Below are 13,972 nucleotides of genomic sequence, written 5' to 3' on the forward strand. Positions count from 1 at the left end.
TGAAATAATTTAAATCCAATTTAAAAGTACCTCATTATAGGCGTCAATAATTTTGGGAATTTCGTGTCGAAAACGGATGAACTGGACCTGCAGGAATCTGAGTTTTTATTTATATATCCTTTTTTGTGAATTTGTAATCAGCAATTGTTTTAGACTAGTATAAAAACAATAAAAAATGGGTAATGGGTTCACATACTTTAAAGTACTATACTATACTTAACAATAGCATACATTAATGATGAAGTCTACTTGAGAGTGAACCAATAAAAAGAGTACATAAATACTTTTAAGCTTGATTAAAAATTTTCTGTTAAATAAAAATAATAAAATAAATAAATAATAATAAAAATATAAATATGGTTAGGAAGCACTAACGGCTAATGAAATAACCCCTCCATACTCTAGATATAACTTCATCTAGAAAAAACGTTAAAAATGTTTAGTAATTTGACAAAAATGTTGTGTATTTTTCTTTGTAATAATATCGATAGGGCATAGTTCTTATAATACAAAGCCGGCTTTTCTTACATACATATAAGTCCTTACATTTTTTTAATCTAATTTTTATAGTTTTTGTCAAGTGTAAATAAAATGTAATCTTGGCAAAAAATATGAATGTGGCAAAAATTCGTAAAAAATCATATGGATGTCAGCAATTAGATGTGCAGTCACCATCTAATATAGCAGCAACATTTCCTAATTTTCGTGAAAGGTGCATCTTTCGGCAATTAATATCAGTTTCAAGTGATTCCATAATCTATAAACAGAATAAATTGATTAGAGCCAAAATTACTATATGTAAAAAGCTTACCTGATCCTTATATTTAGTTATATAAATATATAACTCTTTTAATGCAGAAATGGTATCAAACTCTTCATTCTGCCTAACTGATAGTTGTTGCATAGCTGTACTCATTTCCTGGTCGCTTATTTGTGGAAGCCTTGAAACATCGCGGTAAAACTCTTTAACCATAATTCTATAGTTTGGAATATCCTGCCAAAAAAAGTTTATAAAAGAGGTTTTATAAAAATATTTATACCTATTACTTATTAATATAAAAATGTTTTATTAATGTATAATAATTATATATGTATGTAATAACATACATGTATATATATACGTATATTACAAAAACTAAAAGTATTACATTTGAAAATGTTAAATGGTTTGGAAAAAAGTTGTTATCTAAATTTAACAATTTTTATTACTTTGATTTATTCCTGCTGAAAAAATGCGTCGAATGGCGCCACTGAGCTAATGCATGCTTGGGCAAACAGACATTTGAATAATATGCGCAGGGTTAGGACATCTAACTAACATCTAAAATCCAAACTATACAAAAACCTTATTCATGCGATGGATGCGCCACTCATCAACCTGATGAACATACAAAAAAGAAAACAAAGATACCAGGGTACAAAAGATACAACATTCCACTTTATACTCCGCAATAAAATTGAGTTTATCCAAAAAAAAATACTACTTTGATACAACAATTTACACCACCATAACAAAAACCAAACCGCTGCAATAATTGCTCTCTGTCCGCTCGCGTAAAATAGAAAGCGGAAAAATTTTAAATTTAAAAATTCACTTGCTAGTGTGAGGAAAAAAACAAGAGAGAACGCTATAGTCGAGTTCCCCGACTATCTGATACCCGTTACTCAGCTAGTGAAAGTGCGAAGGAGTCTTGAGCACTGACAGTTTTTGGCGGTTTGTGGGCGCTAGAGTGGGCGTGGCAAAAAGTTTTTTGGCAAAGCGATAGAAATTTAGAAGACTAATACAAAAATGAAAAAATATCAAAACATTTTTCAAAAGTGTGGGCGTAGCAGCTTTGGGCGGTTTGTGGGCGCTAGAGTGGGCGTGGCAAAAAGTTTTTTGGCAAATCGATAGAAATTTATAAGACTAATATAAAAATGAAAAAATATCAAAACATTTTTCAAAAGTGTGGGCGTGGCAGTTTTGGGCGGTTTGTGGGCGTTAGAGTGGGCGTGGCAACATGAATCGACAAACTTGCGCTGCGTCTATGTCTCAGGAGTCAGTATGCTTAATCTCAACTGTCTACCTTTTGTAGTTCCTAAGATCTCGACGTTCATACGGACAGACAGACGGACAGACGGACGGACGGACAGACGGACAGACGGACAGACGGACAGACGGACGGACAGACGGACATGGCCAGATCGACTCGGCTATTGATCCTGATCAAGAATATATATACTTTGTATGGTCGGAAACGCTTCCTTCTGCCTGTTACATACTTTTCAACGAATCTAGTATACCCTTTTACTCTACGAGTAACGGGTATAATAAGCAAGAATGTGTGTATGGTAGCGTACTTGTGCTAAAAGACGATTTTCGGCCCAAAAATCAATCAATTTTGACCTAAGAATTGCATTTGTTTAAAGTTTTGGTAAATTTCGTGGTAATATAATCTAAGAAAATATTATTTATAGTATTAGTTAACTATTATTTTTTTGAAGAAATATTTAGTATTCGTTAGTTAAAACGCCGCTCGAGTTAGCTTCAGTTTAAATATCTATAGTTATATATTTTTATACCCGTTACTCGTAGAGTAAAAGGGTATACTAGATTCGTTGAAAAGTATGTAACAGGCAGAAGGAAGCGTTTCCGACGATATAAAGTATATATATTCTTGATCAGGATCAGTAGCCGAGTCGATCTGGCCATGTCCGTCTGTCCGTCCGTCTGTCCGTCCGTCTGTCCGTATGAACGTCGAGATCTCAGGAACTACAAAAGCTAGAAAGTTGAGATTAAACATACGGACTCCAGAGACATAGACGCAGCGCAAGTTTGTTGATTCATGTTGCCACGCCCACTCTAACGCCCACAAACCGCATAAAACTGCCACGCCCACACTTTTGAAAAATGTTTTGATAAAAACTTTTTGCCACGCCCACTCTAACGCCCACAAACCGCCCAAAACTGCCACGCCCACACTTTTGAAAAATGTTTTGATATTTTTTCATTTTTGTATTAGACTTGTAAATTTCTATCGATTTGCCAAAAAACTTTGCCACGCCCACTCTAACGCCCTCAAACCGAAAAAAACTGTCAGTGTTGAAGACTCGCCTTCGCACTTCCACTAGCTGAGTAACGGGTATCAGATAGTCGGGGAACTCGACTATAGCGCTCTCTCTTGTTTTTCTTAAAAATACGTAATATATGTAATAATTAGTACACACGGAACACTCGGCGAGGGCATTACAATAGTAATAGGGTCGTATATTTATAGGCCTTCGAGTCGCCTTGAAATATTTAAATGTTTAACACTAAAATATTTCCATGTTCCCCAACTAAGCTAGTTTTCTATTGCTTGTCGATATATTTTCATGCTTTTTTATTAATATAATATAATATATATAATATAATATATATAATATAATATATATAATATAATATATATAATATAATATATATAATATAATATATATAATATAATATATATTATATAATATATATAATAATATATAATATATATAATTAATATAATATATATTATATAATATATAATATATGTATATATAAGTATTAAGTGGTATCGAAAACGTTTTCTTTAATAAAAAATGTCTTATGAAACTAGTTTTTATTACCAAAACGTATAAATTCTATGAAAATACCAAAACAAAATTTAAAAAATGTATCTTTTAAACTTACTTTTGCAAAAAGCAACTTATTCGACGGTGAATCTTTTCCAAGTCTGTGCTCTGATGTTGAGCAAGCGTCCATAAATGTTTGTGCAATGACACTTAAACAGGAATCAACACTGTATGTTTTATTAACGTCAAATATAAAATCCGGATTCTTTATAAAATTAACCCAGAATCGAAGGGGTAGACAATTGGATTTCCAAGCGTGCACAATATCAGTATCAGCAATATCATGGCGTCGTGCAGCTTCATCAAGCAAGTCGAAAAGCCATTTAACGGCAGGTGGCAACTCCTCATTAACAGTTAAAATAATTGAGAAGAAATCATCAACAAATTTTTGTATAGTTCCTTTTGTGGCCAAAAGACGTGTAAGGTAGACTTCTGGAATTGTTTTGTTCACCCTGTCTATACAGTTACTTACGACATGCGACGATTGAAATGCTGGTGATCCTCCAGATAAAACGGAGTTTTTAATGTTCATATAATGATCAGGTATATTGGGCTTAACAAGATGGTAAAGTCGAGGCTGCTGCAGACCTGATTCGATATCATTGTTAATTATAATATGACTTTGTGAATTATTTATAAAATAAACTGCAAGAAGGCAAAACAGATAATTTGTATATTCTTATATATTGGGCTTAGTACTTACAATTGTGGTAAGGTGCCGAGTTTTGGTTTTTACTGTATGGTATATGATAATTATCATTTTGCCTTGCTATTAGTGACATTACTGCAGATTCTTTGACTCCATAATGGGCTAATGTGTTGAGGCGTTTCCATCCGTTAACCGTTTTGGTTGTTAAGTCTTCATCTTGTAATGTAAGATGACCTCCTCGGCCGTGCCTCCATTCTAAGTCTACTTCGTGTACAGATGGCCTCATAGAGAACGGAGTGTTTTTAAAAATTGCGTCAAGGATTTTTAGCTTTACTTGAGAAATGGTATCCCAATCGTTTACGCGACATTGGACTTTTTCATCAAGATCATCTTGTAAAATATGCAGTACTACAACAGAGTGGGTAACTTGTTCGTGCAGAAGCCGTTCTTCTGAAAGTGAGTAACGGGCATCGTTGGTTATTGCGTCCACTAAGCCCTTTTCAATTTGATGCTTTATTGCTTTGAAAAGCAAAAATAAATTCGATCCGGCGTACTCTTTAAGGTAATCGTACATACAAATGGCTAAGTAGTTGGTCAACATTTTTTCGACAACGCTTTCAGTACGCCTTAGCATTAGCTGAGGATGTTTGCTGGCAAGTGATTTATCTATCAACCGCAATAAAAGGGACTTCAAAATTTCCGTGGCATATTCCATTTTGTTCATTAAAACCACCATTAGTAAAGAGGCCACGTTAACTCGGTCTCGAATTGAAAAAGATGACCGTTGAGCTTCTAATGTTTCTATGAACATTAGCAAAAAGTATTTATTCCCAATCAGTTGTTCAAACTGTATCATAGCAGCGTCATAGTTAGTTTGTGGGATACCTCCACGAAATTTTTGAGAATTTAAAATGGGATGATCTGATACACCAGGGAAAAACACCTTCATAATATAGTTGACGTGATCTAAAGTTGGTATTCCTGTGCTCTCCAAATCTGCTGTTAGGTCGGTCATGTCCGTTTGGAGCTCAGCGAATGCCTGTTTACACTCAGAACGTACGTTGCTTTCCAATGTAATCATCTGTATCTGAATACGTTTATACTCGCGTTCTGCTTGTGTTGATTTCCTTCTGAATATTATGAGTACAATTACAAAAACAATGACAAGAAGTGCTACCGTTAATATAACGACGAACAAGGCATGTGAGAAAACATAAGGTTTATTTAAATCATACTTTAGATATCCTATAACAAAACGAAGATTTCTTCCTACTTTAACGACAACAAGAGGTAAATCAGTCGGTTGATCCACACCATTTTCATCAGTTGGCAGTGGTTGTTGCTCCGGTGGAATGCATAAAAGTTGGGTAAGTGCCAGGCTGGTAATATTGCATTGGGAGGTGCCAATGGTTACATTTACGTCGTACTCATCAGCTGCCAAGTTTAATAGCTCGCCTTCTATGACCAAGCTGTCACCCTTGTAAAGTTTTACTCCGTCGTTTGGAAATGCCAAATATTTCGGGTCGGCTGAATAGACAATAGTGCTCCTTATGTCATGAAAATATTTATTCAAGTTTCGAACTAGTTGTACATTGTCCATTACAAAACTTATTTGTAAATTTAATTGAGTTTCATGAACCTTTACGAACGTAGTGACATCCATATTATTGTTCACAAAATAGCTGGCCGAAGTTCCTCCAGTTGTGTATATACGAAAATTGTCTCCAAAGTCGGCTAGCCGCTTTTTTCTATAATATTCATTTTTGAACCTGCTTTCAGTTGGCGACGATGCATTTTGTAAGTGCAATTCGGTATCCGGCACTCTGTTCGTCTTTTTAAACGTCTCAAATTTGTAATTAACCGGAGGAGATGGACATTCCATTTGATTAGAGTTGATCACTACGCAAGAAGTTTTATTGACTCGTTCATTGTCATAAAACACCTCTAGTTCAGGTTTTTGGATTGAATTAAGATATATTCCATGCACGGTCAGGACGCGACCACCACTTACAAAACTACGTAATGGCTTAATTTGCATTATACGCGGGTCCTGTGTATAGTTAAAAATAGAGCAGGGTTGCCTCGGTGGCGTACGGAGTTGATAAGAACCAAAATTACTTCGATTCGGATTTGTATTGGTAATGCTTGGGGCTGAGATCTGACACTCTAATGTCCTGTTCGCACCATCAATAACTAGGTGAAGGGACCGTATTGGTTCTGGTTGAGTCGCTTCTGATGTAGTACAACTAACTTGCGACGATGAAGCTTGTGTAACGTCTATATGACACTCATACTCATCTAAAAATGCTCGCATAGTTGAACCAATGTTCAAAAACTTTCCTATTAATGACAATTGTGTCCCTCCCGACCTAGGGCCAATTGTGGGATATAAACCTGTTAACAGCACATTCTTAAAATGAAACTGAACACTTGATTCAGTATATCCAGCATCATTTGCAACTTTTATGGGTGCAGACATTTCGTACAATGCCGCTCCAGTCCGGCATTCAATTTTTACCGATATTTGATAATTTTCTAATTCACACGGCACAGAACCGATAAGTATTTTGCCACGAACATCTTCCTCCCGGATACCCAAATTACTTCCTTCAATTGTAATAAGAGTTCCACCCTCGACTGGCCCTGATAATGGTTTAATAATATCGATTCTTGGTAAAGGGCACTCGTTTTCTATAGCGGTTTCAGATCCTGAGCTGATAGAGATTCTATTAGCTATGCAAGTTTCATTATATACACATGAGTTGCTGCACCAAGCACATTTATATTTTGGATTCCGAGTGACACACAAACTGCAGTCAGCGTGTTCCCGATGTGAGCCCAATACGTCGCACTTGTATAATGTAACGATTGCTGTGTCCACATAGTGCTGAAAGTTCCATGTAACTACAACCTTCGCCTGATATTCATGCGTATTTGTCTCGTAGAAATATGGTGTTTTTTCGCAAACTACAATTTTGTTTGACTCGACGTGAGCAGGGAGTAGCATCTGAGCGGCTTCAATATGTATGGTACATAAAAAACCAGCATGTGCACTCTTGGGTTTTGGTAAATTTTCAATCTCTAGTCTTATTTCAATTGGCACTCGCACAGGTATAAGTATTTCCGGACGATTCTTTTTTAAGTGGGGGCAGTGACCAACAGTACTCACAGAATTTTCTATGTTCCGGCATTGCAATGATTTGTGAACGCACTTATTGTCAAAAATACACCAGTTGCAACCCCAGGAACTTTGCAGACACTCCTGACACTTTCCATGATGCGAGCAGTCAAAAAATGCAAAATACCTTGATACAAAATCCTTATTTGTCTCCGAACTTCTTACTGACAATGGCACCAAAATATGATCAGTGTTTGTTGGTATTAGTGGTCTTTCATTTAATGGGGGTGTAGCACATCCAAGTCCATTTTCCAGAATTTCGGCATCAATGGGGGTAGAGTTCCCAAAAACACATCGGTATTTTGCATTAAAAGGTTCGGGCAAAGTTCGAATTATTAAATGCAGGTGAGTTAGTTCGGAAATTGGTATTTTGTCTGGGATAATAGATTCAAACTCTATGCATTGCTGTCCACTACCCAATGAAAGCCATCGGGATGCAGATGTATCTCGCTGGCACGTTGATCGTACAGTGCACCGCCTCTCCAAAGAACACCATCCACAAAAAGGATCCCGAGACTCCAAGCAAGCGGAACAATTTGTGTACACAGAACAGTGTTCAATTCTAAGCTTAGTTATTTTTCGTTGAGAAAGCACGTAAAGATAATCTTTTTTGGGCGACATCATTGTATTTGGTAATATACGATTTCCAGCATCCACAACTATTTCCTCGTACTCACCTGGACTTTGACCAGACAATAAAACTTTTTTGATCACTCCCTTGCTCGTTCCAAGAAATGCAAGGGAATGCTGTTGATCAGTCGTTGAAGTTGCTGTGACTGACGTAACGGAAACATTATCAAAATGAAAAAGTGCATGTGCAGTGATTGGGGATACTCCGCTTATTTTAAGTCCTACAGAGCAAAAGTTGTATATGTTACCGAGCGAACCAACTATTGGACATCTGCCATCGTTAATGGTGCCCGATATATATCCCAAATTGCGATCTTTTATGGTTCCGTTAAAACACAGATGGATATTTTCAATAAACATGTCTTCAATATCTTTAATGCTATATATACACATAGCAGACTTGTTTTCTGGCTGATTACTTATTTCTTTTGAGGGGGAAAAAACGGTTATTAGGACGTGATCGTCTTTTTTTATGCCCATTTTTTGTGCCAATTTGTGGCTGGCCGTGGTAATCTTCGCATCCCGAAGAATATTGTAGTCTACATTGTTCTCAGTTGCAGTGCATTGAACAGTTATTTCAGTATAGCTGTCGTAATTTGGATCTGTAATACAAATACGTGCCAAGCGTGTTACATAGCCTGCCTCATCAGCTAGATGTGATTTTTTTTGAACAATTATAAAGTAGGCATACTCAGAAGAATTAAAGCCGTAAAGATAATCAACTAGAAAATGATCCCGATATTTTACATCGATATTTATAATTGATTGCTGTATTGAGAATTCTGCATAGTTTAAATCATCAAGTCGGCGGGACGAAATGGCTGGCACGTCATGTCGATAATCACCAACATTTGTAAATGTTGTCCCCACATATAAAATATCCTCTTCTTTCCATGTATATCTGGACGGACCTACAAATGCATATGTAGACGCGTTTTCATCGTTAGCAGCCAATGGAACTGCAAAAAACTGAGGCGTTGCGGGAAACCGTGGTAAGCTGTAAATTTCGCAGGCTCCTAAAATTAAACATTATATAATTATTTATCGCTGAATTTTTTAAAACCTTTTAGTATAAATTGGACTTTTCATTCCCGTTGTAGAGTAAAAAGTTTACCAGATAAAGAATTTAACAGGTAAAAAGAACAAAAATCTCGGGAACTATAAAAGCTAGTAATTTCAGATTAAGTAACCAGTGACGCATAAGTGACGCCTACGCTGCGCAAGTGTGCAAGTCAGAACGTTGCGACGCCCACAAATTAGAAACTGATGGAAATCGCCTAGACAAATGCTCTATGAGTAACGGGTATAAATACCTTTTCTGAAAAGTGTAGGGGTGATACCTATTTCCGGCTTCTAGGCGTTAGAGGGGCATATTTTTGGCATATCGATTGAACTTTTGGAAGAATAATAAAATTGTAACTCCAAACCACAGCGTGTCAACGATCTGAAACAAACTTCCACTGCGAAAGCTTTAATATAATTTACATGCTTAATCTCAACTTTCTAGCTTCTATAGTCCCCGAGATCAAGAAGTTCATACGGACTCCGTTCGTAATCCTGTGCAAGAATAAACAAATATCCTTTATAGGGTCGAAAACATTTTCCATAAAATATATGTTTATTCTGTTGATCAGAATCACCTTATGAAAGTCAAAATATCGCGTACTAAAAAGTTATATTCAAAATGCCGATTTTAGTAACGCCTACACAGGGCAACTTTGTTTTAAGCTGTGACGCCACATTAGTTACATATATTTCTAATGTTTCCTTTAAAGTGAAATACATATATGTACTTTTAAAATCTGATAAAAAGTTATACAGGCATGCTCCGATAATCGTAATTTTTTTTCGAATTCGATTTGTGCCAAATCGTACGATTTCCTTTTTAAAGGCTCTGGTTTTCGCAAAATTTTTGCTATCGTTTTGCTATCGGAATGTTTCGTTTCTTACGCTTCTCGCTGCTCAAACACTTTTTTTATTTTATTTGTCAAAATCAAACAACGTGAAAAATGCCTTTTATATTTGCAATTGCTTGTTTTGAAGCCAGGAGAAGGCAGAAATTGAAGGGCTTGAGAAAATCTAGAGTGGCATCTCTTTTTCACAGTTTTAATTCCGATGTTCGCAATTACTTGTTTACTTTAAGTAGCATTATTTACAAACAACACTTTTGGCCCTCCATTTAAATAATTAATTCATTTTTTTATATTTTATAAGTAAATATACCTGCCTGGTTCGTTTCACCAACAGTATGTCAACCTTGGCGATAGCTATTGGCGACGTACTTATCAACCCCTTTCCAAATCGAAAATTTTTGTTGCCGATGGCAACATTTTGTTGGTCAAATCTGAGGTGGGTCAGAAATAAATGTTGTATAAAATAACTAAGTGGCAGAATGTTCTTATGGTGATATGGAATAAACATCAAAAGACCACTAAGTAAATCATTTTGTTTCCTTAGTAAATAAGACCTGATTTTATATAAAATAAAGGCATTTACTTTTAATTTCGGCCAGACAAAAGTGCCCGTTTTACAAATCGAAAAATTCTTATGATTTCGATAACCGGAGCACCTATTTTTCGATTTCAAATCAAAATCGTAAATATCTTACGAATTCGATTACCGGAGCATGCCTGATAATTAAAAAATTGTTAATAAGAATAAATGATCAATGAGCTTAATATCAAGTAGATAAATAAGCTAGTAAAGTAAATATTTTCCGTTTCTTTTCGTTTGCCCACCTCCTAAAACTAAATATTTTCAATTAAAAGCGTTTATATGTATGCATGTGTTTTCTGTAAGTTCTGGCGCCAATTCACATGTCTTGGGATCTGCCAGCGGAAACATATATATTAATAATAACTTTAGGTTAAACATTCGCTTACAATTTATCAACTTTAGATGATCTTTGATAAAGTTCATGCTATAAATATTATTCCATAATTTTACATATACATGTATGTAAATATGTCCTCCAAAAACATCACAATACCATCGGCTACGCCAGCAGAGCCAACTGCTTCGGCTCCATAGCCGACGCTCTTCCGACTCTTTCGCGCGCGATCTCTCTTCTAAGAATTTAATACGTTGAAAAAGCGATGCTTACTAACTTAAATTTCTAATCATATTCGAGTTTAATTCAATAATTATTCCAAGTAATTGATTCATATCATAAACGATGATGTTGATATTTTTCATAGGACATGCCAATGTTAAAACCATCTTGTTTTCATATAAATAGAGCGGTAATAAAGCGCTCGAAATTTTTATTAAGTGGTGATTCACCGGTGAAAAGTCGATGGACGAAACTTTAGGAATTACAGACAATACATGCATACAAGTTATCCAACCCGTAAACATAGCACTCTATCCCAGTTTATAAACAAATTTTAAATTTCAATCTAGGCGGCATTTCCTTTGTCTTTGTTTTTGTCATTGCCTTTGCCAGCGCTTAGCTACCCGCTAAGATAAACAATCAAACTCCAAAAAAACACAGCTTCCGCTTGGAGACCAAACCATGGTCAACTTATTGCGCTTCAATCGAACTGCATCGGTCAGCATAATTGAATTTCACAATGCAGAGAAATAATTTCAGCATCAAGCTTTTATTCTAAACATAATTGAAAGTTCAAGAAGTTTCCAAAGAAAAGCTTCTGGCCGAGGTTAAATGGATCAGGATTTAGAATCTAAGAGTCAGTCTGTTTCGGGATCGGATCGAGAACGATCGAAGATAAAATCTGATAATAGTGTCTTGTAATATTGTTTAAGTGAAAAAGTTTATCACCAATAAATTTATTAAAATATAAAAATAAAATATTTTTTTTAATAATTTTTTAACAACAATTTTAATTTACATACAAAAAAAAGCATTTTTAATTGAAAATATTTAGTTAAAGAGGTGGATAAACGAAAATAATTAATTTTAAGGCTGGGCAAACGATAAAAACTATTTTTTTAAATATATTTTAAGGATGGGCAAACGAAAATATTTTAGTTTTAACGATAAAAACTATTTTTATAGGGTGGCCAAACGGTATTTAATGAAAATATATAGTTTTAACACATTAGAAACCCTTAATTTTTTAATAGGTTTTATTTTCAAAACTAAATCTGTTTTTAAAAATCTATGTTTTTGCGATTTAAAAATAAAAAGTTCAAAAACGTCTTTTTGAAATTCCATATCTGAGCAAAAAAAAACCAATTGGTGGGCAAGCATGGGCAAACGATTCTAGTTTTCAAATTTCAAAAATACGATTTTACTGACCCCAGCTTCTTTGAGCTATTGAAGTCTCGGAAGCTATAAAAGCAAGACAGTTAGATTTAACAATTTTGATTTTATGATTTGCGCAGCATGGTTATTTCATAATATTGCACCGTTTTTTGCCAAACCAATGTTTTTAAATATTGCTTTTAATATTGGAAATTTTGGCCTTTGTCGTCATGCCAATTTTTATTAGAAGCGAAAAACATTTTGGTCACGCCTACTTCAACGCCCACAAACTGGGATGCATTCTTTGTCTTGCACATTTCTATCGATGTGCCATAAAGAAATTGACAATTGAAATTTTTCTTTTGTTACATTTTAAAATTATGTCTTTGTCATTAGTTTTTTTCTGCTCTCCCGAATAACTGTCCTCATAGCTGCGGCTTTTTATGTGGCGCCCAAAAACACTGGTCATGCACACCGCGTGTGTGTGGTCTACAGTGTACACTTAAAGTTATTACGACAAATGACAAATACTTGTATAAGCCAATACGATTTGTCACGTTTTCGGTCCTATACGATTTCACTGACATTACTTTTACTTTAATTTTTATAGATGTTGGCTATTTTACCTTGACGAATGCTTCCACACGCTATAAGAATACCATCGTGAGCGTAGCTTACTACGAGAATTTTGTTGAAGTTATTAACAAGTGATGTCTCAATTTCCTCCGGACAGCCTCCTGCGTGACATTGCGGTGAATCATGTACGGGCCCAGTAACTGCCTCTGCCAGCACTCGAAGGTTTTCATTTAGTTTAAGTATTTTATTTGTAGCACCCGCAAATATAACATTATGCATAAAGTCGAAGCTCAAGTGTGTAAAATAATTCTTAGATTGGGAGTCTCCAACATTTTCTACGTGGTTGCCAATTGATCGGTTGCCATATGGGGACTCCGTTGATTGAGCTGGTATTGATGGCAAGTTAAACTGGGCGACAATGTCATTTAAGGGAGACATCACCTGAGCCGGCAGCTCTTCGAAGCAGCTAACTGAATAATGCTGCGAACCGAATATGGTAATAATACACAGTCCATGTAACACATGTATAAAGTTTGCACAATAAAATTCTTTTCGCAACATAATTATTTTGGTTTTTGTGTATTGTATTTGCTTGTAGGTGCGTTTGGGCATCAATTCCATAAGTCATTTTTATTTTTATTTACCACTACATTCTCTCCTTAATATTTTAATTTTCTAATATCGAAAATATTAATTAGTTGTGTATCAATATTTATAAATTAATATAATCCATTTAGCTGTTTTACATTAGCACGTTTGTTCGTTAAAGGTTCTTTAACACAAAAATCGATTAGTCAATGTAAACAAATATTTATAAAAAAAACTTCTAAAGCAACGCTCAAACGTTGTGTGTACACTATCAGTCTCGAGCAGATTATCGCCTTGGTATCGGCCTATCGAATACACATTAAACTATCGAGCTAGATCGCATTGAAATACATTATTTTCACGGAACACATACAAAAATTAAGGGCTTACCATTAAAATATCTTCTATGTATATATCCCGTATGTAGTTTCAGAATCCAAATACAAGCACTTTTTCAAAGTTATTTCAAACTGGAAAAAAAACCGTATGTACAGGATAAACGTAGAAATCACCGATGGAAACT

The 13,972-nt window shown here is 35.2% G+C and overlaps 1 protein-coding gene across 1 annotated transcript; it reads right to left on the bottom strand.

Annotated features, from left to right (window-relative positions):
• Positions 1-401: 401 nt before the first annotated feature.
• LOC122622828 (plexin-B) lies at positions 402-13,482 on the bottom strand. The gene is made up of 5 exons (XM_043801378.1): positions 12,912-13,482; positions 4,325-9,094; positions 3,680-4,266; positions 812-994; positions 402-757 (listed from the first exon to the last, which is right to left on the bottom strand). The coding sequence occupies exons 1-5, from the start codon at positions 13,480-13,482 to the stop codon at positions 650-652; spliced, it is 6,219 nt and encodes a 2,072-aa protein (XP_043657313.1). The 3' UTR covers positions 402-649.
• Between the last annotated feature and the right edge of the window lie 490 nt (positions 13,483-13,972).

Source organism: Drosophila teissieri, chromosome 4 (genome assembly GCF_016746235.2).
Source record: "Drosophila teissieri strain GT53w chromosome 4, Prin_Dtei_1.1, whole genome shotgun sequence".
NCBI classification, from domain to species: Eukaryota; Metazoa; Arthropoda; class Insecta; order Diptera; family Drosophilidae; genus Drosophila; species Drosophila teissieri.